At 39.7% G+C, this 23,337-nt stretch overlaps 1 protein-coding gene across 3 annotated transcripts in view; it reads left to right on the top strand.

Annotated features, from left to right (window-relative positions):
• The window catches only part of LOC139725213 (atrial natriuretic peptide receptor 1-like), a 457,948-nt gene extending 449,743 nt beyond the window's left edge, over positions 1 to 8,205 (top strand). For all 3 annotated transcript variants that reach the window (XM_071636319.1, XM_071636314.1, XM_071636307.1), the window contains exons 18-21: positions 583 to 757; positions 3,055 to 3,153; positions 6,245 to 6,336; positions 7,073 to 8,205. In XM_071636319.1, coding sequence (XP_071492420.1) covers positions 583 to 757; positions 3,055 to 3,153; positions 6,245 to 6,336; positions 7,073 to 7,165 — 459 coding nt within the window. In that variant the 3' untranslated portion in view covers positions 7,166 to 8,205. The remainder of the gene's footprint in view (positions 1 to 582; positions 758 to 3,054; positions 3,154 to 6,244; positions 6,337 to 7,072) is intronic.
• The last annotated feature ends 15,132 nt before the right edge of the window (positions 8,206 to 23,337 follow it).

Below are 23,337 nucleotides of genomic sequence, written 5' to 3'. Positions count from 1 at the left end.
ACTACTACTACTACTACTATACTACTACTACTACTACTTCTACTACTACTACTACTACTACTACTAGTAGTAGTAGTACTACTACTACTACTACTACTATTACTACTACTACTACTACTACTACTACTACTACTACTACTATTACTACTACTTCTACTACTACTACTACTGCTACTAGTAGTAGTAGTAGTACTACTACTACTATTACTACTACTACTACTACTACTACTATACTACTACTATTACTACTACTACTACTATTACTACTACTATACTACTACTACTACTACTTCTACTACTACTACTTCTACTACTACTACTACTACTACTACTAGTAGTAGTAGTAGTAGTAGTAGTAGTACTACTACTATTACTACTACTACTACTACTACTACTACTACTATACTACTACTATTACTACTACTACTACTACTACTACTACTACTACTACTACTTCTACTACTACTACTACTACTACTACTACTACTACTTCTACTACTACTAATTCTACTACTACAACTACTGTCTATATCCCCCTTTTCCTGGAAACTTGATAGTCGACGGTCATTCTCTCTTCTCTAGGTGGAGACCATCGGGGATGCGTACATGGTGGTATCGGGCCTGCCCATCCGGAACGGAGACTTCCACGCGCGCGAGATCGCTCGCATGTCCCTGGCCCTCCTGAACGAAATCACCACGTTCAGAATAAGGCACAGACCCGACGAGAGGCTTCGGCTGCGAATCGGCGTACATACAGGTATAGGTCTACCCACACTCAACAAAATGAAATGGTCTATCAATATTTTAAATGTTGTCACTCGTCCAACTTTTTTTTTGTAACTGTTAAATATAACACTAAAAATGTTGAATTTACCATTTCTGAAATGTAGTTCAACATTTTGAGTGCCAGAGTTAACATTTTGAGTGTTGAATTTAACTTTTAATGAAAAGATTGTAAGAGTGACAACGTTGAAAATAGTAATTGACCATTCCGCAGGAGCATCTATGATGATTTCGTAATTCGTACTCTGTTATCTTGTGGAGTGCATTATATAATATATCTTTTTCAGATTTGAGTCAAATTGAATCAGATATGTATACCTGTATCATGATAGCTGTGTGTGTGTGTGTATGTGTGTTTGTGTATGAGTATGTGTGTATGCACATTACAAAGTATGCAATGTTCAATTCTCTTCTCTGTTTACAGGCGAAATGACCAAGGATGTGCCTGTTTCTTGAAATGAGAGATATGAGATAGTTCCAACATCGCAATTACTGTTTTCTGTACGTGGTTACGCGATTCTTCACAGTAACCATTATCCTCCTCTTTGTTATTAAGGTGACTCCACATTCTCTTTGAGGTTGAATTTTGATTTGAGATGGGGTGCTTTTTTGTGACATTTTCGAAGGAGATGATGTGGAAAACCTCCTAATTCATCTGTGTGCTTGTTCGAACACAAACACTACAGACTTTAATGATAAAGCTGTCCACCATTTTCTGTCCACGTGACGGCATTGCGGTGGTTTGCCCCCTTGTTTCCGCTCTCCCTCTCGGGACTTCTGTATGGTGTGGATTTCTCACCATCGCACACTCGGATGAAAGCAAATTTCCTGCCGTAGATTTGTCCCGAGGCATTCCCGCTAAGTTTCACATAGTGCGCGTCTTCACTTTTTTTTTTCTTAGATTGCTCGTGTGCAGACTATCGTGGCTGTTGTGTATAGGTAACTCACCGCTAGAGCGTTGGCTTGGTAACTCAATGCACTCCTGTCGGATATTGGCTCCACAAATTTGACTCGTGTTAGGTTGCACTAGTATATAATTCTGTTCATTACTTTTCGTGTTGGGATTTTTTGGGGGTAAAATTTCAATTATGTTATGCTAATGCTATCTTGTTTGCGGCAAAATGCTGGCAAGCCAGAGAAAGTCTTCAAACTATAATATGAAAATTAAAAGAGAAGAAAATAGCTCAAGATGATAACCAGGCGAATCAATTCATGGGATGATGGTATCAACAGTAAATTCCAAGTGACGGAAAATATCTGTTCGAAAGAGTGAGAAGTTGATACCCCGAGAAGTGCAGACTGACATTATGTTGTCTGTCAGCCCTTCCCCACGATATCCCTAATCACATTTCCATTTTGTCACCTTCCATTTTTAATGAGATTCGTGTCTTGTGGCTCGCCTATTAGAGCGTACTTCACTTCGCCTGTTACTTCGTCTTGAAAGATTGCTCCTGCCTGTCCGATTTTAATGGTTCGCTCTGGCAATGTGATCGTCACAACAGAGAGCATTGCTTTTGTGACGTAAGGCAATGGGGGAAAAAAAGAGGGTGTGGCAACGTTGAGTGAGTAGAAAGAATGTGACATCAACCCCTCTTCGTGATAATGGTACAAGCACATTCTCTCTATTATCCGTTTCAGGGAGAATGCGGGGAGGGGTTGAAGGGGGAACGGACATCAACCTTTTTCAATCTTGAAAAGCAGTTTTAAGGGATGGTATAGTTTTGGTTGAGACGGGGCTTAAGGTTTCCAACTGTTTTGTGAGATAATGAGAAACCTCCTATGAAATAGGAAAGAGCATACAATTCTAAGAGGAATTCAAAGCTTATTTGATGAAAATTGCTTTTGAATTGACCGAGATATCCAAAAACAAAGAGGGCCTAATAGAAGGTGGGACCCACCTTTTATTTGGACCACTTTGTTTTATTTTGTTTGCTTTTTTGTATATCTAAGCCATTTCAAAGCCGATTTTCATCAAATAAAGTTTGAATTCATTTTAGAACTGGATGCTCTTTAATATTTCATAGGCTAAGTGGTTTCTACTTATCTCGCAAAAAAAGTTAAAATCTGAATCCTCCATCTCAACCGAAACTAGACCGTCCCTTAAAATTCTTGCTGATTTTGTCTCTGATATGAGCTTTGATATTGTGTCGCCTATGTGTATGAGGGAATATTTTTGTGCGTGTGTGGGTACGTAGTTGGTACTATGTACTATATAGCCTTCTTATAAATGACAATATTCATCATCATCATCATGTTTGTTACCCCCTCCAGGGCCAGTGGTAGCCGGTGTGGTGGGACTCAAGATGCCCCGATACTGTCTGTTCGGCGACACTGTCAACACGGCATCCAGAATGGAGTCAAATGGAGAAGGTAACCCCTCAATAGAGCAAATGGCACAAATATCTTCATCGTGATGCTCTTGTTATGTTTCTTCCCGCCTTTTACACCACCTGGATTCACTGAATAACAGACGACATTCGCCTTTCCATCATGATAGAATCTTCTTCTTCGAAAATAAATTTCAAAACAGCTAGGGGAGACAAAAAATTCACCAGACCCGAAAAATATATCACATCTGTCACTTATGACATTTCCCGCCATCACGTTCAATCGATATTGTTACGCCAGTGCCGGTCACTATATCCACTGTCAGTGCCAATGTCCACCACCCCCAGTGTCCGCTGGTGTGCTGCCTTGAAGACCACTGTCGCCTAATGTGATGGTTAATGTCGCCCCTGCTTCCACCTTTTCCTTCTGAAACTATGATCGATCCTGGGGTCCTGTTTATTATTGATATGTCGGATATGAAATGTCATGACTTATCTGAGGCTATTTTTTTTTTCAGATTATCATTTTATCCTGTGAAATGTCATCTCTGAATATAGTACGTTTATCTGTGTGTTTGTATATATGTTTGTATGTAAACATAATATGTGTGTGCATGTGTGTGTGTTTGTGCGTGTATTCGTGGGTGTGTGTGGGGAGAGGGGGGAGAGAGAGATGTTTAAAGTACATGTGTATGTTTGCATCCTAATGTGACATACCTACGTCATAAGTGATTGCAAGAAAAGTTGGGCGGAAGATTGGCCTTTGTTTTGTTATATATTCAGTTCAAGTCATATTCAGCTCAACTTGATATCATTTCATTTCGTTGCCGACTGAACGCCAAATTAAAATACAAGACTCGTGTACGTCACCATGTCTGCGAGACAACGCAGACAATGAAGCGTAAATCAAATTTGACAAAATTCTGCCTGCCAGTCTGACGAGATTATGTTCATGGCATTTTTTTTTTCTGGATGTTAACTGTGGAATTGGCATGTCAGTCAAACCGCAACCGTCGCAATTGTTCGTATTTGCACAAAGATCCGATCTAAATGATGGTAACTCAATCACAGATCTGCTGGGTGTAAACCGAAATCCCAGCCCAATATTTTGACTGATAGCCGAGGCACGTGATCAAAATAGTGATATCTATAATAACTCATGCTTTTCTGATGGACGTGGGCCCCTTCAAAACTTACCAGTGCTGGGTTATGGAAGGGGGGGGGGGGGGGTCTCGGGTATTGTCTGTGCGTAGAGTGCAAAATTTGGCGTCCAAGCCGCGGAGTTCCCAAGACACATCCCCCACTCCCGTTTCGACAGCGATGGTGCTGTTATTAGGTTAAAATGGTCCATTTGGCTACATCTGTAGAAAGACGGGGAAATCGCCTGGGCGGATGAAAAGAGAGGGAAAAAATCAATAAGAAGGGCTCTTTTCAGAGGTGGGCTAAAAGCACAGTCTGGGAGGAAGAGAGCTACCGAGATCTATTTATAAAGCTCCCACTTTTTCTCTGTGTGTGCAAGGAACCTTTTAAACTGTGCTATCGCATTCGTTAACCTATCCCACGTCACAAGCGTCGAGACCCACGGGAAATTAGGCACTGCATTACAGGAGTTGATAATGGTAATCTATCAGATATGATGTTCAGTATTAGTCAGCGGAAAAATTCTCTTTAGACACAGGCTCTAGAATGTGGTTGCAACATGTCGCTCACGTAGGAAATTAACCCTTGGTGCCGGAATATGTTGTTCAAATAATTCATGTTTCCTTACTTGGCCTACTGTCTAACTCAATCCCTAGTATAGTCAAGCACTTTGCGTGACAGAACGTGCAAGCAGCGCAGACATTTTAATGCGAATGTCATGTATCGTTGTTTCGTGTCACAAAGTCATCACTCATAGATATCACGCAGTTCTGGGGTGTATCCTTTGGGACCTGTAATTTGGCGGCACAATCCACTTATCTATTTCTTCTTCTTTTTTTAGAATGGGAATAGTTGTTGTTTTTTTTTTTGTGTGTGTGCGTGTGGCTTCCGTTTGATTTCTGTAAGAGGAATAACAGCAAACTACGAACGGATGATGTACGCCCATGAGTTCTCTTGTGCGTTCGCTTAATCATGGAAGTGTTTAACATCTCTCCTCGACATCATCGTCTTAATGTGGGCTGATGGGGAACATAAACTTCTGCTTAAAAAGAAACAACATCAATGAAACCCGAGAAGGAAAAGGATACAACTTGAAACAGACTAGGACGTAGCTATTTGAAGGATATTACTTTGTTTCCATCCATTTTCACGTCAGCCCTCAAGGTCGCTAGAATAATGTATGCAAAGATTGTCAGATAATATCAGGTATGTAGACCGATAAACGCCCGTGTCAACAGACTAGCTGATGTGAGACGAGCCGCTAAGATGGTTTTGAATTTTCATGCATTTCCATGCATTACGTCTTGTATGCGTGCAAGACCCCCCCCCCCCCCCACAATGGAAAAGGCATTTGTTGCATACTTTTCTTTTTGTTGTTTTGATTTCCGCGTGTGAATGTGTTTGTGCATGTGAATGTATAAGTGTGGGTGTGTGTGTGTATGTGTGTGTGTGTGAAAGAGAGAGAGAGGGAAAGAGAGAGAACGATTGTAATTTTACAATGATCTGCGGGGAAACGTCAGACCGTTCCTTCTCAAAATTTGCCAAAAATGCCATTGCCAAAATATCGTCATAAGGTTCTACTGAAAATTAAAATGTCATAAGGATATCTGAGAGAGCTGCAAATTATTCATAAAATTGTTCAGCAGAGCTTTGTTAAAAGTAGGATAACTCGTTGAAATGCAATATAAAAAATTAGTTTAGCCTATATATTTTGTAGAATCCACGTGTCTTCTACAAGACTGCGTGTTTATTCCACAGAACCCGACCCCCTCCGTCTGCGAAATTACTTGACGGAAATGTCTAGTCTCGTTCCAGTTGTTTGGTTATAAACACGAAGCCTATCCTTCACCTATTATACAGTGTAATGGCCTATTGACTATCCCTGAATGAACATCTATTAATTTCTTTAAGGTGCGCCTACACGGCATACAAAAAGGTGTCATTTTCGTATGGTCAACTTATTTCTTTTTCATATTTGTCTGTGTATTTAACAGCTATGAAAATCCACATAAGCGAGCACACGAAGAAGATTCTTGACCTATTTGGAACATTTGTCCTGGAGCTAAGAGGAGAAGTAGAAATGAAGGTAAATATTTGTATACCATTCCTTTTTATAATTATGATATGTCACTTTAGCGTATTGATTGAAATACATGACAAATTTTTGCCTTGAATGTACATGATTATAATGTATACCTATATAAGCGTCAATTTTCCCAGAGATGAAATTAATTTGCGAAATCAGTCTTCGAACATTGCATTAAAATGTAAAGCTCCTAAAGTTTATCTTGATTGCAAATAAAAACTTGCACTTTAAGAACAGAGTTATAGAGAACTAACAAATTATATAACAGGAATTACTCAACAGGGCATAGAGATAAGAGCAACAGCTTCCTGTCTATGCCTGTTGTTGTTTCGTGTTTCTCCAGTATTATTATGGACATAATTCTATGCCAGGATGAAGAATATATTCTTACTGCAGCTTTCATCATTATTTCTATTCTGGAGTTGTTTTGTTCCCGCGAGATATAAGTACTCCTTTGTGCACGTAGTTTCGCATCACAGCTATTGAGTGGAATTGACTGGTGAACAATTAGACACAAAAGGCAGACTCAATTACCTTCTAGGCACACGGGAATTTTTCGATTGTTATGATTCTGTATTTTTCTTTCCCCATGTGAATTTCGCCATTATTGTTAACGCATGCACTGGCATAGATTAAATGGCACCACTGAAGCCTGTGCAAATTGCTGGCGAAGCATGTATTCGGGCTCATAACGATTATGCCGTTGCTCCCCCGACACGTCTTTCTATCTATACAGGGCAAAGGCAAACAAACGACGTACTGGTTGAAAGGGGAACTGAAGGGCCAAAACGGGATCTGCGATCTGAAATACCAGGAGATCACCGTTTGACGTCATTAAATCGGCAACGCCACGACGTTCTTGCTCGCGAGCCGACTATACTGGCTGCATGCAGCACATTAACTCACGTAGTTTGACATGCGTGGGACTGACGCTCAAACTACATACAGCTTGAGAAAACGCCGTTACTTTTTTTGTGTGTCTAAATAAAGAGAGAAAAAATGCTTCCTACGGTATAAGAATAGCTTTATATTTACACTGTTGTAGGGATGAGGCGCTGACAAAGAACGTGATAGAAAGTGATATTTTAGAAGCCCGACTTAAGATTGATAGAAACACGATGTCAGCGTAGAATTAGGTCGGTAGAATGTTTAGAAGGAAAGCTACGTTCGTGATTATGAACACCCTTGGGCACATGAAGTAAACAATTCTCTTGTATGACTGATACTTTGATGTGCACAAAATGCAATCAGCACACGATGTGAGCAAGTGGCATTTTATGAAATAAACGTGACAGGGCTCTTCCATTGACTATTTGAAATCGTTTGATTCAATCTTACACTAGACTTAAAATGAACGCACACCGACAAGTGATTTTTTTTTTTCCAGAGATTGTGTATTTTGTTAAACGCGATGATAGTAGGTAATGGTCTGTGCAAACAGGGTTAGTTATCAAATTTCAACAAATCACCGGGTCCTGACACCTTTGTTATTACACTGCACGGCTCACAAGTGACTAAAGCCATGTTATTCATCACGTAGGCCTATTCAAATATTACGCATGCTTCCATTACAAAAGATTCCCTTAAGGGTAGCAGAACGCTTGTCCGAGGTTTTTGTTTTTGTTCTTTGGGGTATGTTTTGTTTAGATTTTGTTCGGTTGTTGTTGGGTTGTTTGTTTTTTTTTTTCCCGAGGCGTAAAAGAACTATGTAGTTTAGTGGATAATGCTCAGGGCTCCTGTTGGGAAGAATCCGTGTTCGAATCCTGTCTGATAATGCGCATACGTCCTTCAACATCGCATTGTTATACCCACGGTAAGGTAATAGACCGAATAATCGCAGGGCACTCTACGTACAGAAAGGTGCTAAGACTGGAGATGCTGCCCCGCGTGGGTAAGTAAGGAGCTACCCTGGGGGGGGGGGGGGGGGGTTCCCTGGGTTATAGAAAAAGCTACCTGCACAGGTTAGACTGTTAAACTTGACTATAGCAACTTCAATGGGTTAGTCTTCACTTTGTTAATGGGACACTGAGTTTTAAAAGCCATTAATTTGAATACCAAATCGAGAAATTATCTACTTGTGTACTTGCAACATTTTCATAACGACGCGTGTATAGGTTAGGATGTTTATATGTGATGGTAATTCATACTTTGCCGACGAAATGAAATACTGAAGTACTGCTATCAGCTTATCCGTGAATATTTGATAGGTGTGTTGGTATCATTAGGTTATGTATGATGGGTGCAGAGCGCCCTAGATGGACGCATACAGTCTGTGAACATGCACACTTCAATTTTCATTTTTATTGTTTTTTATTATTACCATTTTTAGTACCAACTGTAGTTTACACAAGAGTAAGCCCTACATCTTTGGGAGTGTCATTTATGTGTTTTTTATGCGGTCTAGAAACTTGTAAGAAAAAGAGCAAATTGATATGTCCGTTTGGGTAGATTACCTCGAAATAGTGACGAGGAGTGACGAATTTCACGTATCAGCATTAAATCAATTGCAAAGATTTTATAACATCTACAATTTGTAATAGAATACAATTAGAATGCATTATTAATTGTATTAATGCTACATAGTGACCGATATCAGCACTGTGCATATGGTTTTTCTACATTAATAAAGGGTCTTCAGCTCAGTCTGTGCATTGTAGCATTCCCCTCAAGTGAAGCCAGTGCTTTGTGAGTGTAGATTCTAGATAAAGAGCTGAACTGCTTTATGAGATGGAAAAGTGCGAGTGTCTGCTAATGATGCCCAAACTACCAACGTAAAACTGAGCGCAAGACTGGCGTAGTGTGTTAACACTGTCAGAAACTGTGTATGGCCACACTTTGCAACGTGTGTCTACGGAACGCATGTGTTGAAGGAGAGCGCTACACTGAGTGTATAGCTGAAATGGTTTTTACACTGAATCTGCAGTGTGACGGAATTGAGTCGTGAGACAATATTTAGATACATGTACTGCGTTCACACTTTTTTTTTAACCCACCATAGATACGTTCCATTCACACATCGTGACGTGTGTTTACACTGAATCGCGCACTGTGAAGGAATTGAGTAAGACAATATTTAGATACTGCGTTCACACTTTTTTTTTACCCATCATAGATAAGTTTTATTCACACATCGTGGGAGGTATAATTATGCTCTTCCCTTAATTGGGATATATCAACTTTCTTCTGACGTGATTTATTAAATGTAGAGCATTAGACACTTTTTCAGGTGACAAAGAGAGAAAAAACACAAAACCAAACCTGAAATGATGTATAAAATTCATGTAAGGCAGGTGAAGTTATAGATGACTCTCGTCTGCATGTAAACTAAACTGGACACCACAACTGTCGAAATTAAGAATGCTGCATATAGAGAGGTGATTGAATGTTCTTTCGAGGAAGTGAATGTATGTGTGAAGATAGTGATTTTTTCCTCTTTTTTCAGTGATAATTTCCTTCTATAGTAAAAAAGAAAAAAAAAAGACCATTGACTTGTTTGACCACTGTAATGTGTTGTATATTCGCCATAAGTGTACTAGACCTTAATCTTCTATATATTGGTCGGACTGTGTATTGTCCTACGCTGGTTTGCATTATTTCTATTATAGTGCACGTGCAGTTCTTTATGGACTCAGACATAGAGAAAAACACAATACTATTCAGTTCTTCGATAATTGTGCAGGAGGCGCTACGTTGTATTCCAAATTTTTGTACGATATTTGTTGTCCTTTGTAAATCATTATAATGTTGTGCTGATATCCGTTTACATCCCAAGTATGAAGAAAATGTAATTATATATACATTTATATTTTTTTCGTTTGTTATGTTTCTGTTCTGATTGCTATCTTTTGGGTTGTTGAGTGGATATTTACGATCATGATCATGTATATACGACATTTTGTGTAGCACTGATGCCGAGGACATACTCGCGTTGCATCTTGGGTAGTACTAGTACGAGTATTCATCGCTAGCTAATTAATTTGGCGAGTAGCAAGAACAAGGTACAACGTCAGTTGTTTCACATGGAAGCAAATAGGAGGCATGGCGCTCACGAGTTCATCAGCACGGGCGTATAGTGTTCAGCGTTAACAAGGCCCTGAGGAATCCCCAGGACTAGGTGCCTTCCAGACTGCAGGCCTACAAGAGCACTTCAGGTGAAAGAGAAATCTCATGGATAGTTGTACTGTCCGTCTCAGCGTTGTCACCGATACACTTTGTGAACAATGATATCTTCATAGTTGACGGCATCTCTTTTGAAGGATTCTGGTTTGACTGTCTCAGAGGTGGGTGCGGTTGTGTTCAGGAATAATCAAACTGTTTTGACGATGAACGAAGTCACAGTATCTTACCATATAGAGTTGTATCATAGTAAGTGAAGTCATTGCATGTAATAGACGGCTAGTGGAGCCAACGCTAAGAACAATGCATGAACTTGGATATCCAATCGATCAAGTGAGCCTATAAAGCCCGCCGCACACTATACAACTTTCGGTCGCACGACTAAGCGACTTTGGATCTGAAATAAACGAGCGTGTTCATTCTGAGGCTATTGTGATTTATTTCGGATCCAAAGTCTGTCAGTCGTATGACCGAAAGTCGCATAGTGTGCGGCGGGCTTAAGTCAACGTAAGAGTTATAACCAGACCTTCTCGACTTTGGGGCTGAAACTTTCAGGGTATATGAAGTTTCATAATAGTGTAGTTGCATTGTTTTCCCTTTTTACGGCTCTTTGAAGAGCTGACAAGTTTATGAGGAAGGGGTTTGGAAATGTCAAGTTTACTATCACTTTATGCTGTGAACAGCGCAGTGTACATTGTGACAGTAGCATATTCCTTCTAGCAGTATATTATATGGCTAATTAGTATTGTTTCAGTTTCATGTGACATTTACTGTAGAATGTGGGAATGAATTCTTCTACTCGTAATATTCTGAAGCTTACGGTGCGTGATCAACTAACTGTTCAGTAAATGCGTAGAACAATATTTTTGTTAGCCTTATGAAATGATGAAAAATGGAAACGTGTACGATTGCATACACTTATTACGGCATTGTCGACCAAACTGTGTACAATATAACCGTACTGACGTCGGTACGTATATAAATGATAATACGATGTTTTTGTGAATAGCTTGTAGCCCACGCGTGAAAAACGTGAGGTAATCGGACACGGATATTCAGTATCGTGCGTTACAGTGAGTTCATGTAAAAATGCGATTGCTTCATAATCATCGGGTTGCTATGGAAACTAAAAAGAACATTGCGATTCACACCTGATACTGTTTTTATCATGTGGCCCATGGAGCAGACGACACATTTTTATGCCGGCCGCTCCTTCTTGTATGCTATTTGATATTGACATTGTAAATATATGAATTGACATTTAGCAATTTTCTGTGAATTTTTAGTGTAGAACTCATGTGAGTTAAAGATGAAAAAAAAAAAGATTGCGGTATAACGTATACACGGATAAGCTTTATTCAATGTATATTCCGTCCTCGCTCCTATTATTACGTGAAGCTTCGTAGAGGTTAGAATAGCGCGTCTGGTCTGCGTGTATGAAGAACAAGGCGACATGAGTGTGTCTAATGAGCGTAAGACTATGGAAAGACAGTGAGGGTTAAAGTTCGTGTTTCTTGTCGAAAAGTAATGCTTCCTATGTGATTTGATTTCTCCGTGGATAACCTCTTTTACGTACTGTATAATTTTACTTATGATCGTTTGCCCATTTTTTACCATGATTACTTATTTTGTGTGTCACCTTTTTTTTTTCCGGTTTGCTTTTGTTCTTCTATTTCCTGAGACTGTTTGTTTGTATTCCGTATGATATCAACTGGTGAATTATTACTCGATTCGTGTGAAATAATCGTTCCTTTATACAAATATAACTGCTGCTTTAGATTAGAATGATATTGTTACGACCGTTGTCATTCATTTTTATCCATGATTAGGTCTATTAAGCTCGTTTCCATTCTGTGTGCTATTGACATTTCGTCACGACTTGTCAGGAACGCTGATAAAGCGTACGATATATGCCTCCTTGTATGTAAATTTCTCGATGACATAATCGTAATTCAGTGTGCTTTTACATAATCATAAACAAACGTTGGAAAGACACTCGTTCATTCGCGTATGAAAGAGGCGCGTTAATTGGTCCTATTTTCCGACAGAAAGTGTTCATATTCGTTAATCTACATGAACTTCGTAAAGTCAGTATCGCGCAGTGAAAATCACTTTTTTTTTACCGAACGTAGCATTGCATTATGTTCAAATTATTTCGACTAGTCACTCAACTTTTTAATGAAGCGATAGCTAGCAGAATACCGAAACCGTAACACTTTAATTTTGAGGTGCTTGAAACGTCATGAAATGAAAACATAAAATTATGTTACTAATCAACAATGTGAGTATTAATGCACAATGGTAAATTTAAGTACCATTTTTATGGAACGCCCCCTAGAGTAGGACATGGCCTCGTCTATATAGTTGCTTGCTAATACCAAAATGTTATTAGCGTCATCATTTTCAGCAGTTATTTAGTGATTGGGTCAAGTACTGACGACCAGCAGATGTAATCTGTACGTATAGAAATGTAAATAGTGGTTCACTCTCGAGGCAAACGTATTTCTAGTATTTATTCGAAAGTAATACATGTATATATCAATCACGAGAGTGGGTTATCTACTTCGCGCGCTTCTCGGAACAAAATGTTTTAGTTTTTCTTTCCTCTCATTTTCTACGTATGATGTATCAGTACAAACGGGAGTACGATTCCTCGCGAGATGATAAACGGCAGCTTTGTATGATGATTTTACATAATGATATGTTGCAATGTAGTTTTTAAAGGACACTGATTAGATGGTGATTATGACAAAACCCATGGAAAGATAAAACTGCGAAAAATAGGATCGTGTATAAAGGGCAATGTTTGATTATCTATTATGTCATAACGTACGATATTTTTTTTTTCCCAGTAGTACTCAAAACAGGAACAGTTGTAGGAGAGATTAGACGCTGCTAAAGCATGTAGACTCGATTACGCTATCAGCTACAGAAGTGTTCGTATTGATAATGGCACCAAACACGAGTCTGAAATGGGTATTTTGCAATGTGGACTAAGTGCATTGATGTCGCTATTCGGTTCCCCCGATTTTTCCGTCAGGGTTTTTTGTTTTTTGTTTTTTTATTTTTGTTTTTTGTTTTTTAGCATTGTCTCCAGCGTGAACGGTATCCATTTATACATTCGGTGGAACTAGCATTGGTGCAAACGAATATTTACGTGAAGTACCCACAATGATGTTTATCCTTTACGCGTGTGATGTGGACAAAGGAGTATTCAAACATGATATATGTATATATAAATAAACATATATATATATATATACATATATATATATATACCAGCTGGTTTTGGAAATCCTTTGCTTTGAATTGTGTGATTATTTCGGCTTATTGTGTCTTCCTTAAAATTCACGAGGGGTGTCTGTTCATAATTTCGAGGTTGAAATTGGGCAAATAAAATATGGATTACTCCCACCTCAAACGTAAGAAACATGAAGCTCTGAGCTCAAAGGGGAAAGAAAGAGAGGGGATGCGTTCTGGGAAGCAACGGGGGAGAGAGAAAAGAGATGAGAAAGATACAGGGCGGAGAGAGAGAGAGGGGGTGGGTATCGTAGAGAGGGATTGGGCTTCCGTGACACAGTCATTGGCCCATTATACCGAAACCACCATGTGAGATGGAATTGCGACAGCTTCAAGACAACCTCAAGATCGTAATACTATTTTCAATATTCTCTCCCCCCCCCCCCCCCGCACCCAACAACTTTTTTTTCTGATGACAGCACTGTCTTAAAGGGTTTACGGTCCGTCTCCTCGTATCCAAGATACCGTCGTTATGACGTAGAAATCAGCATCCCGACGAAAATGCTCCATGCAGATGGTTAGGGAGGGGTCCAAGAGGGCTATGCTCTGGAAGAGGGCTATAGTCAAGGAGGGAATCTTTTGAGATGAGTTGAGTTTGAGCTTATATATATAATAAAAAGCTTGCTTTAAGCTTAAAGATAGCTACATATTTCAGCAATACCGTGAATGATAACATAATATAGATAAAAACACAAAAGGATACAAGATAAATTCAAAACAGACAATGAAGGGAAAGAGAAAGTGTTAATAATCATTATAAGGGAAATGTTTTGTTAAGAAGCAACAAGTGCACCACAGCGTATGTTTTATGAGCGGAAACGGCGAACAAATCTGTTTTCGATTCGGATGAGCGCAACAGAATTATAAGGCAAGATCGTGTAATTGAGGCGAGAGATGGGAAGAGATTAAAGAAGAAGAAGAAGAAGAAGAAAAGGTGAGCAGCTGAGAAAAAGCTAGACCACACTTGAGCTATCAACGGCAGCCACAAACCACGGCGAATATTCCCGCGCAAACCCGGAGTGGTTCTTGTATAATGCAATTAACGACGATGAATTTAGAATGACGACTCCTCCGAGATTTGTAACTCGCTCCACGGAGAGGCGTTGGGCGCGCATATCCATTTCAAAACTGCGATACGTTTTCAGCACTTTGCTGTCTTCAACGCTTAGAACTCGTCCCACACGATACTTTCTTCGCGTTGATAGGAAGGACTGCTGCGCACGTTTATAGCCTGACGATGATGCTTTTTTTTTTCTTCCGCCGTCGCACTGTACTTTTCACCGGCGCCGCATCACATTGCAGGAGTTAGCACGTACACTGCACTCTTTGCGGTTGAAGCAGCCGGAGAATTCGAAAGGAGACTTGAAATGTGTAAGATTAAGCCAGGCGACGTATATTCATTCGTGACTCCGCTCCCAGAAGACGGTTATACAGTATTAGCTCCTATACGCTGGGAATGGTCAAACTGCGTACGTCATAGATATAGAGCTCTCATTCCGGAACATCGTTTTGGCTCGGGAACAGGGACAGACAATACTGGCCCAAACAAAACCTGTACCATTTCCACAACATAATTCTACAGCATTGTAATGTTCTAATGAATATTCATGATATTAATCATAATGAAATTGCTGATGACGTTCTAGTATAGTAATGAATATAGTAGTTGTAGTAGTAGTAGTAGTAGTGGTAGTAGTAGTACCTAGTAGTAGTGTAGTAGTAGTACACTGTGGTACAATAATGAATAGTACAATAACGGTATCAGCAGTAGCAACAGCAACAGTATATAGGATCTATAAAAAGTTGACATGGCTCGCCAGAGTATGGATAAACACAACACAACAGAGCATAGGCGTACCCAGGATTTTTTAGAGGGGGGTGTTCAGTGGCGTACCGTGGGTCAAGACATTGGGGGGGGGGCGCACCTCATGGCCGGAAGCAACATCAGAATTGCATAATTGTACAATTAAATGCGAGCGAGCGGAGCGAGCGAGCTTGAAAATTTTGATGTTTTACAGTCCCCAAACTGCCGTTTGTAGCTATGTATAATAATATATGTATATAAATATATATATATATATATATTTGCTTTGGAAATTAAGGGGGTTGCACCGGGTGCAACTGCTGGCAGTTGCTGGCAGTAACATCAGGAGAATGGCATAACGATTAAATGCGAGCGAGCGAAGCGAGCGAGCTTGAAAATTTTGACATTTTAAGTCCCCAAACTGCCGTTGGCAGCTATATTTTTTTGCTTTAGAAATTAAGGGGAGGGGGGCGCACTGGGCGCAACTGCTGGTAATTACTGACAGCAACATCAGGAGAATTGCATATGCGAGCGAGCGAAGCGAGCGAGCTTGAAAATTTTGACATTTTACAGTCCCAAAACTGCCGTTTGTAGCTATATTTTTTCGCCTTAGAAATTAAGGGGAGGGGAAGCACCGGGCGCAACTGCTGGCAATTACTGACAGCAACATCAGGAGAATTGCATAACGATAAAATGCGAGCGAGCGAAGCGAGCGAGCTTAAAAATTTTGACATTTTACAGTCCCAAAACTGCCCTTTGTAGCTATATTTTTTCGCTTTGGAAATTAAGGGGAGGGGGCGCACCGGGCGCAACTGCTGGCAATTGCTGACAGCAACATCAGGAGAATTGCATAACGATTAAATGCGAGCGAACGAAGCAAGCGAGCTTGAACATTTTGACATTTTACAGTCCTCAAACTGCCGTTTGTAGCTATATTTTTTCGCTTTAGAAATTAATGGGAGGGGCGCACCGGGCGCAACTGCTGGCAATTACTGACAGCAACATCAGGAGAATTGCATAACGATTAAATGCGAGCGAGCGAAGCAAGCGAGCTTGAAAATTTTGATATTTTACAGTCCCAAAACTGCCGTTTGTAGCTATGTATAATAATATATGTATATATATATATAATATATATATATTTGCTTTGGACATTAAGGGGGTTGCACCGGGTGCAACTGCTGGCAGTTGCTGGCAGTAACATCAGGAGAATGGCATAACGATTAAATGCGAGCGAGCGAAGCGAGCGAGCTTGAAAATTTTGACATTTTAAGTCCCCAAACTGCCGTTGGCAGCTATATTTTTTCGCTTTAGAAATTAAGGGGAGGGGGCGCACCGGGTGCAACTGCTGGCAGTTGCTGGCAGTAACATCAGGAGAATGGCATAACGATTAAATGCGAGCGAAAGTCCACTTGATATGCTTTTTCGAGCACTTAAAAGGTTTTTTTTTTTTTGAGGGTGATATAAAATCTGATAAATTTAAGAGGGGTCTTTTGAGGGTGATTTAAATGTATAAATAGGCAACCCTAAATTTTGATATATTTTGGCGAGCGAGCGCAGCAAGCGAGCCGAAAATTTTTATATTTCAGCTTTATACATAACATGGAATTCTTGTCATTTTTGGTTATTAAATCTTCAAATTACAATTCTAATCATTCATAATCATCCTTATAGATAACGATTTGTTCCAACAGTGTCCAACCCCATCCCGGTAGGGACTTAAAAAAAGTCCACATGATGTGCTTTTTCAAGTACTTATAGAAGGGGTCTTTTTGAGGGTGTTTTAAATGTAATAGATATTGAAGAATTTTGGCGAGCGAGTGCAGCGAGCGAGCCGAAAATTTTTGTATTTCAGCTTACAAAACATGGAATTCTTGTCATTTTTGGTTATTAAATCTTCGAATGACAATTCTAATCAAGATATAGTGACGGTCTTATAGATAACGATTTATACCAACAGTGTTCAACCCCAATCCCATCCCGGTAGGGACTTTAAAAAAGTCCACTTGATGTGCTTTTTCGAGCACTTAAAAGGTTTTTTTTTTTTGAGGGTGATATAAAATCTGATAAATTTTGATAAATTTTGGCGAGCGAGCGCAGCGAGCGAGCCGACAATTTTTGTATTTCACCTTACAAAACATGGAATTCTTGTCATTTTGGGGTTATTAAATCTTACAATTCTAATCAAGATGGGATAGTGACGGCTTCATAGATAACGATTTATGCCAACAAACTAAGGACTTGGAAAAATACTCTAAATTACTACGAGTGAGTGACCCGAAATTTTTATATTTCCACGTCATCATTACGTTTTGTTCTTCTTTTTTTTTGGATAAATTTTGGCGAGCGGGCGCAGCGAGCGAGCCGAAAATTTGTATATTTCAGCGTTACAAAACATGGAATTCATGTTTTGTTTTTATCTTGTTTGATTTGGTTTTCTGTTTGCGCGTCAGCTTCGCGCGCGGTGCAGTAACGTAGTATTAACACGTACTGTACACGAGTTCTTTAGTGCGTATGATATTATGTAACTCCATAATGTATCATCATCCACACAAACATTAAAACAAGGAAGAGAGAGAGAAAAAAATGAACGCAAAAGAAAGGAAATGCGGAATTCAAAACGGAAATAAAAGCGGTAAAGACAGCTTTTGTTTCATTTGTCAACATCTAAGCATTGCTGAAGAGGGGTGTTGAATAGCTCAAACACCTCCCTCTTGCCCAAGGGGGGTGTTTGAACATCTTAAACACCCCCCTTTTGGCAAAGGGGGGTGTTTGAACACCCAAAACACCCCCCCCCCCCCCCCTCGGTACGCCCTTGCAACAGAGCAACACGTACAGACACAACTATTTATTCGAGCCTTCTTAAGACATATTGCTTTCCGGAATTGTCCCATTTTTTTTTTTTTTTTTTTTTTGGACGAAAGTAATGATCTTCTCCGTCATCTGTAGACATTTTTTGTGGGTTTTTTTCTCTTTATCTTTATGATTATACACGTGCGGCACGGGATAATCTCAATACAATTACAACGACAGCTTTTCTTTATTAGGTCTTGTCTCTCTTATGCCTGTTACCAAGTATCTTTTATTCACATCCGAGTTCGAGAGGGGCAGGGCATCTTGAGCAAGGACAAAATGCACCAGGTTGGAATCGAATCCCGGATGCCTTCTAGTAAGAATCCAGAGCACTGCACTACTCTCCACTATAATACACTATACACTGCAGAGTCCCTGCAATGTGCTCCGGCAAACTAGCATGCAGAATTATGAGAGACGCAACATTGGATGTGCTTTTTTCTTCTCCCCCCTCCCTCTCTCTGACTTCGTCTAGAAGATCTCCCCTGTCTCTAACCCTCTTTTCTCTCCTCCTCCTCCTCCTCCTACTCCTCCTCCTCCTACTCTCACGCTGTCTCTCCCTCTGTCTCTCTTTCTGTCTCTTTTTGACACACATCGATTTATCAAAGAATTGAAGTTTATTTACGATCATTGCGGGACAATTAATATTGCATCCGGGTCAAGTGTTCGGGGTCAGGGCCCTTCCTCTTCTATATAGTATTTAATCCGGCTAATTTCTCGCATTCGCAACATCACGGTCCTCCCTCATTCATCGATCTTCTAGAAACCGTCGGCTGGTTGTCAAGTCGCTCCTCTTTCAGGAAGAATAACAACATTTCACTGATAATTCGGTACTTTTTATTATACACTCACAACCCGGGCGCCACAGCATATTTTTCTGTCTGTTGTGTTCACGCTCTCGCAAAATTCCAGACCTCTTTCATTCATGACCCGACAAGGTTGCAGAGAATGAAGTTGGTAAACTAGACGAAAATGAATGCAAATTATTTTTTCAGTGTTATAGATGTAGGCCTAATGATTTTCGCAGAAGAGCGAGGGCAATGGCATATGTGTAATGGGCCTATTTGAGTTTTCATTATGATAATGAACTTTTGAGGCACTTCGCAAACTGCTGCCAAATCAAATTTAGATTTGTACTTTCTTATGCAAAGAAAATGAGCAAAACAGGGAGGAAAAGGTTTGTACAGTATTTACATACCGGTATACATACATACATACATACATACATACATACATATCCATATCTATCTATATATTGGTTTTTGCATTCATTTCGCATGTTTGTCATTCAAGTTGAATATCGGTTCGTTCAAATTCACGCAAAAAGATAGCACCATGAAGATAGTCATTCAACTTCGTTTTTCGATCACTGAATTTCGCACTTCGTTCAGACAATTTAGCAATTACATCGTTCAAATCAGACTTTCGTCGGAATGCGAAGGAGCGTCTCTACGAGCATTCAAGTTCGCAAATGAGCATTCAAATTCGGAGTTATTTCATTACAATTAGCAGCGAAGGGTTGGCGACCGGGCAGCTGCAGATCAAGCCGATATTGACCATGACAAAATGGCAAGCACATGTCATACAAGTCTGAAGGCGCAAGATTGACTACATATCAGACACACACACACAGACACACACACAGACACACAGACACACACACACACACACCAGAAGCGGATCTAGAGGGGGGGTTGGGGGGTTGCAACCCCCCCCCCCCCCAAAAAAAAAAAAAAAAAAATCCGGGGACCATTTTTTGTTAAATCTTATCTTTCTTTTTTTTAACTTGTAATTTTTAATTTGGCAATGACCTCTATACCAAAAAATAGTGGTGTTTTAGATGCAAGAAAACGCCATTTTCACACACAGATTTTCAAAAATTCTCCCACACCCCCCCTCGCTCGCTACGCTCCCTCGCATACCGCCCCAACCCCCCCCCCTTTATACAAAGCTAGATCCGCCCCTGCACACACACACACACACACACACACACACACACACACACACACACACACACACACACAAACCAAACAAAAACAAAAACAAACAAACAAACACAAAACAAAACAAAAGAATATACCCATAACTGGGGGGAGGGGGGGGGGGGGGGCTTCCGAAGAATAACAAATAACGCTTTCAATGGGTTATGCAATGAGCCAGGTGGCATACTCGAAGCCCTCAGTCAGAAATTACATAAAAAACAGTACCCAAACCGAATTGGTTATATACATAATAATGATATGATATGTACATAATTGGTAGTACAAGGTATCATTATTATCTATTATGCGTCTCATCTATTTCTCAGGCACTCAAAGCAATAGACCAATATACCAGGATGAGAGAATTGTTCATGTTGTATTATGAACTTTCTTGATAACCTTACTGCCACTCTATTATTGTCTGAAGATAGCATGAAAACTCACTGTTTGCTATGTCGCAGGGAAATATCGAGTGCCTTATGTTGCTTCACAAAACAAATTCCTATGTTCATTTCATCGCCCAGCACTCCCGATCGAGCGAAGGAGGATTGCTGCCATAACGCGTTGGTGTATAGTGTTTGGTGTTTGGGTTTGTTTTTTAGTGTAGCTATATATGTATTTCGCTGGGGACTGGGGCAAGAAATCGGCGCAAGGTTGCGAAGCTGAGTGCATGTATCTCTTAATCTTTGCTTCTGCCCAGGTGAGAACTGAAAGGCTTAGGATGTCATCTATCCGTACGGCGTGTTATCTCTCACCTAGATAATTGTGTTGGGGTTTCTTCCTTTCTAATGTCCTTCTTTTTGCTTCTGAAACGTATTTGCAAACTCAGAGATATCATGGTGCAGATATTCATCGACAAGTATGTTGCACAAAAAAAAAAAAAATCACACCAGCGAGTCGTCCTTGTATTTTCCTTGATTGCATCCAATTTATCATTTAAACACCCTATATACCTACTGAAATTTAAATGGGAACGGACATATTATTCTATCATTCCCGTGACCCTGAACGATTAAGATTTCGATTGCATTTGAACGAGTAACTCTATATGTTTATAAATTGTGTCACAATTATTACTGTGTAATGATATGTATTATTTTTTTTAATCGTTACCATGACAACGTCACAAGACGTCAGAGAATGACGAGGACCTTAATTGCGAGTGAATGAGTAATTTTGAATCTATAAATGTAGTTACTTTCATTGCATTTTAGAACTATTTCACTCACGTCATTGGAAATATGTGCATTTTCAAAAATAACCCGTTACCATGACAACGGAAAAAGACATCAGAGAATAACTAGGACTTTAATCGTAATTGAATGAGTAATTCCAAATCTATAAAGTTAGTCACTTTCCTTACATTTTATAGTGTGGTATAATTTGAAATCTATTCTTTAAAGTGCATTACCATGGCGACAGAAAAAGACGTCTGAGGTACCCAAAATTCACATCTGCTCAATAGAATACATCTTATGCATGTGTTCCGAATTTGGTGCTTTTAGACAAATTTGAACAATTATTTCACTATGCCGCTGGACTATCTCCCATACTTTCTGTCTTCATACAGGTGTGTGCTATAGAGCAGAATACACTGTATAAGTAATTATCATTATCCAGCAAGCACGGAGAAGAAGAAGAAGAAATCAATTATCTCCGTGAATTACGTTAAGAGTTATCTTACGGAGGTTAAGTGAATTAATGAGAAAATGGAATAAAAGGTAAACGATTGAGGAGCCATTGCGCGAAGATGAAAGGAATAATTTGAAATGAAATCATCATTAAACATTCCCAGGTCGAAAAACCAGTAGAAACCAGTAATCATTTTTAACTGGTCTTAACTGGTTTTAACTGGTCTTAAGGCAACTCCAAATTTCCAGTAACAAAATAAGCAATTCTAATTGAAGCCAGTTGATACAAGTTGAAGACGTACTGGTACCAGTTGATACCAGTTTATACCAGTTGAAGTTGCACTGCTTACCAGTTGAAACCAGTACAAGTCTACTGGTGGCCAGTTGATACCAGTTCAAGTATCATTGTACCAGTTGGTAACAGTTCCTGCCTGTTGAAGTCTTACTGGTACCAGTTGATACCAATTGAAGTCTACTGGTGTACAAGTTGATTAATTGTTAAACGAGCTGTTGTATGAAAGGACACATTGTGGTCTGACTTATGGAAATAGCAATCGCCTGAAGGAGGTTAAAGATGATACATTAAGCATTGAAATGTCCCCTGCTTGTTTATGTTTGCAATAACTTATAATGTTTCAATAGATAGGTCTGATATATTGGTCTACGCCGCTGGACTGACACACAATGAATAATCAAAACTGCATTACCATGTTTTAGTGCACTCAAGGGGAGCACCAGCTAAGAGAATGGCAACTTATTACCATGGGTCCGCATACCCTTCCTCCCCCACAAAAAACAAAAAACAAAAAACAAAGAAAAAACAAAAACAAAATAAAACAAAATACACACACACACACACACACACACACACACACACGAAAAACACAATACTTTACGATACTTTACAATACTTGAGCACTGTAAAACAATTACAGTTGCAACGCTTATCCGAAACCTGTAATATTCTTCGACACATCTACGCACGCAAAGACAAATATTCAGAAGAAACAAAGAACCTGAAGCAAACATCCTTTTTTCCAATCATCTTGCTTAGGACGAATCCCCGCCCCTCTCCTCTCACCCCGGCCACGCTGTGGACGCATCCTCATCTCCATGGTTACTGTCGGCTGCAAAACTTTCTCTTGCCTGGATGGGTTCATCAGTTCACTCACTGTAAACTTACAAACATCCTTTTCTTTGGATGCATCCGTCTATAACACTCGGGTCAGTGCGGCCAGAAACGTGTTACGATACATTAGACATTCTTCAGAATACTGAACGACATTCCGCAAAATCGATATAAAGCACTCAAAGT

This window comes from Diadema antillarum, unplaced genomic scaffold, assembly GCF_040938485.1.
Source record: "Diadema antillarum isolate AM-2024a unplaced genomic scaffold, OU_Dant_1.0 scf00000016, whole genome shotgun sequence".
NCBI classification, from domain to species: Eukaryota; Metazoa; Echinodermata; class Echinoidea; order Diadematoida; family Diadematidae; genus Diadema; species Diadema antillarum.
Note: the sequence above shows the minus strand (reverse complement) of the source record. Positions and strands in the feature narration are given on the sequence as shown.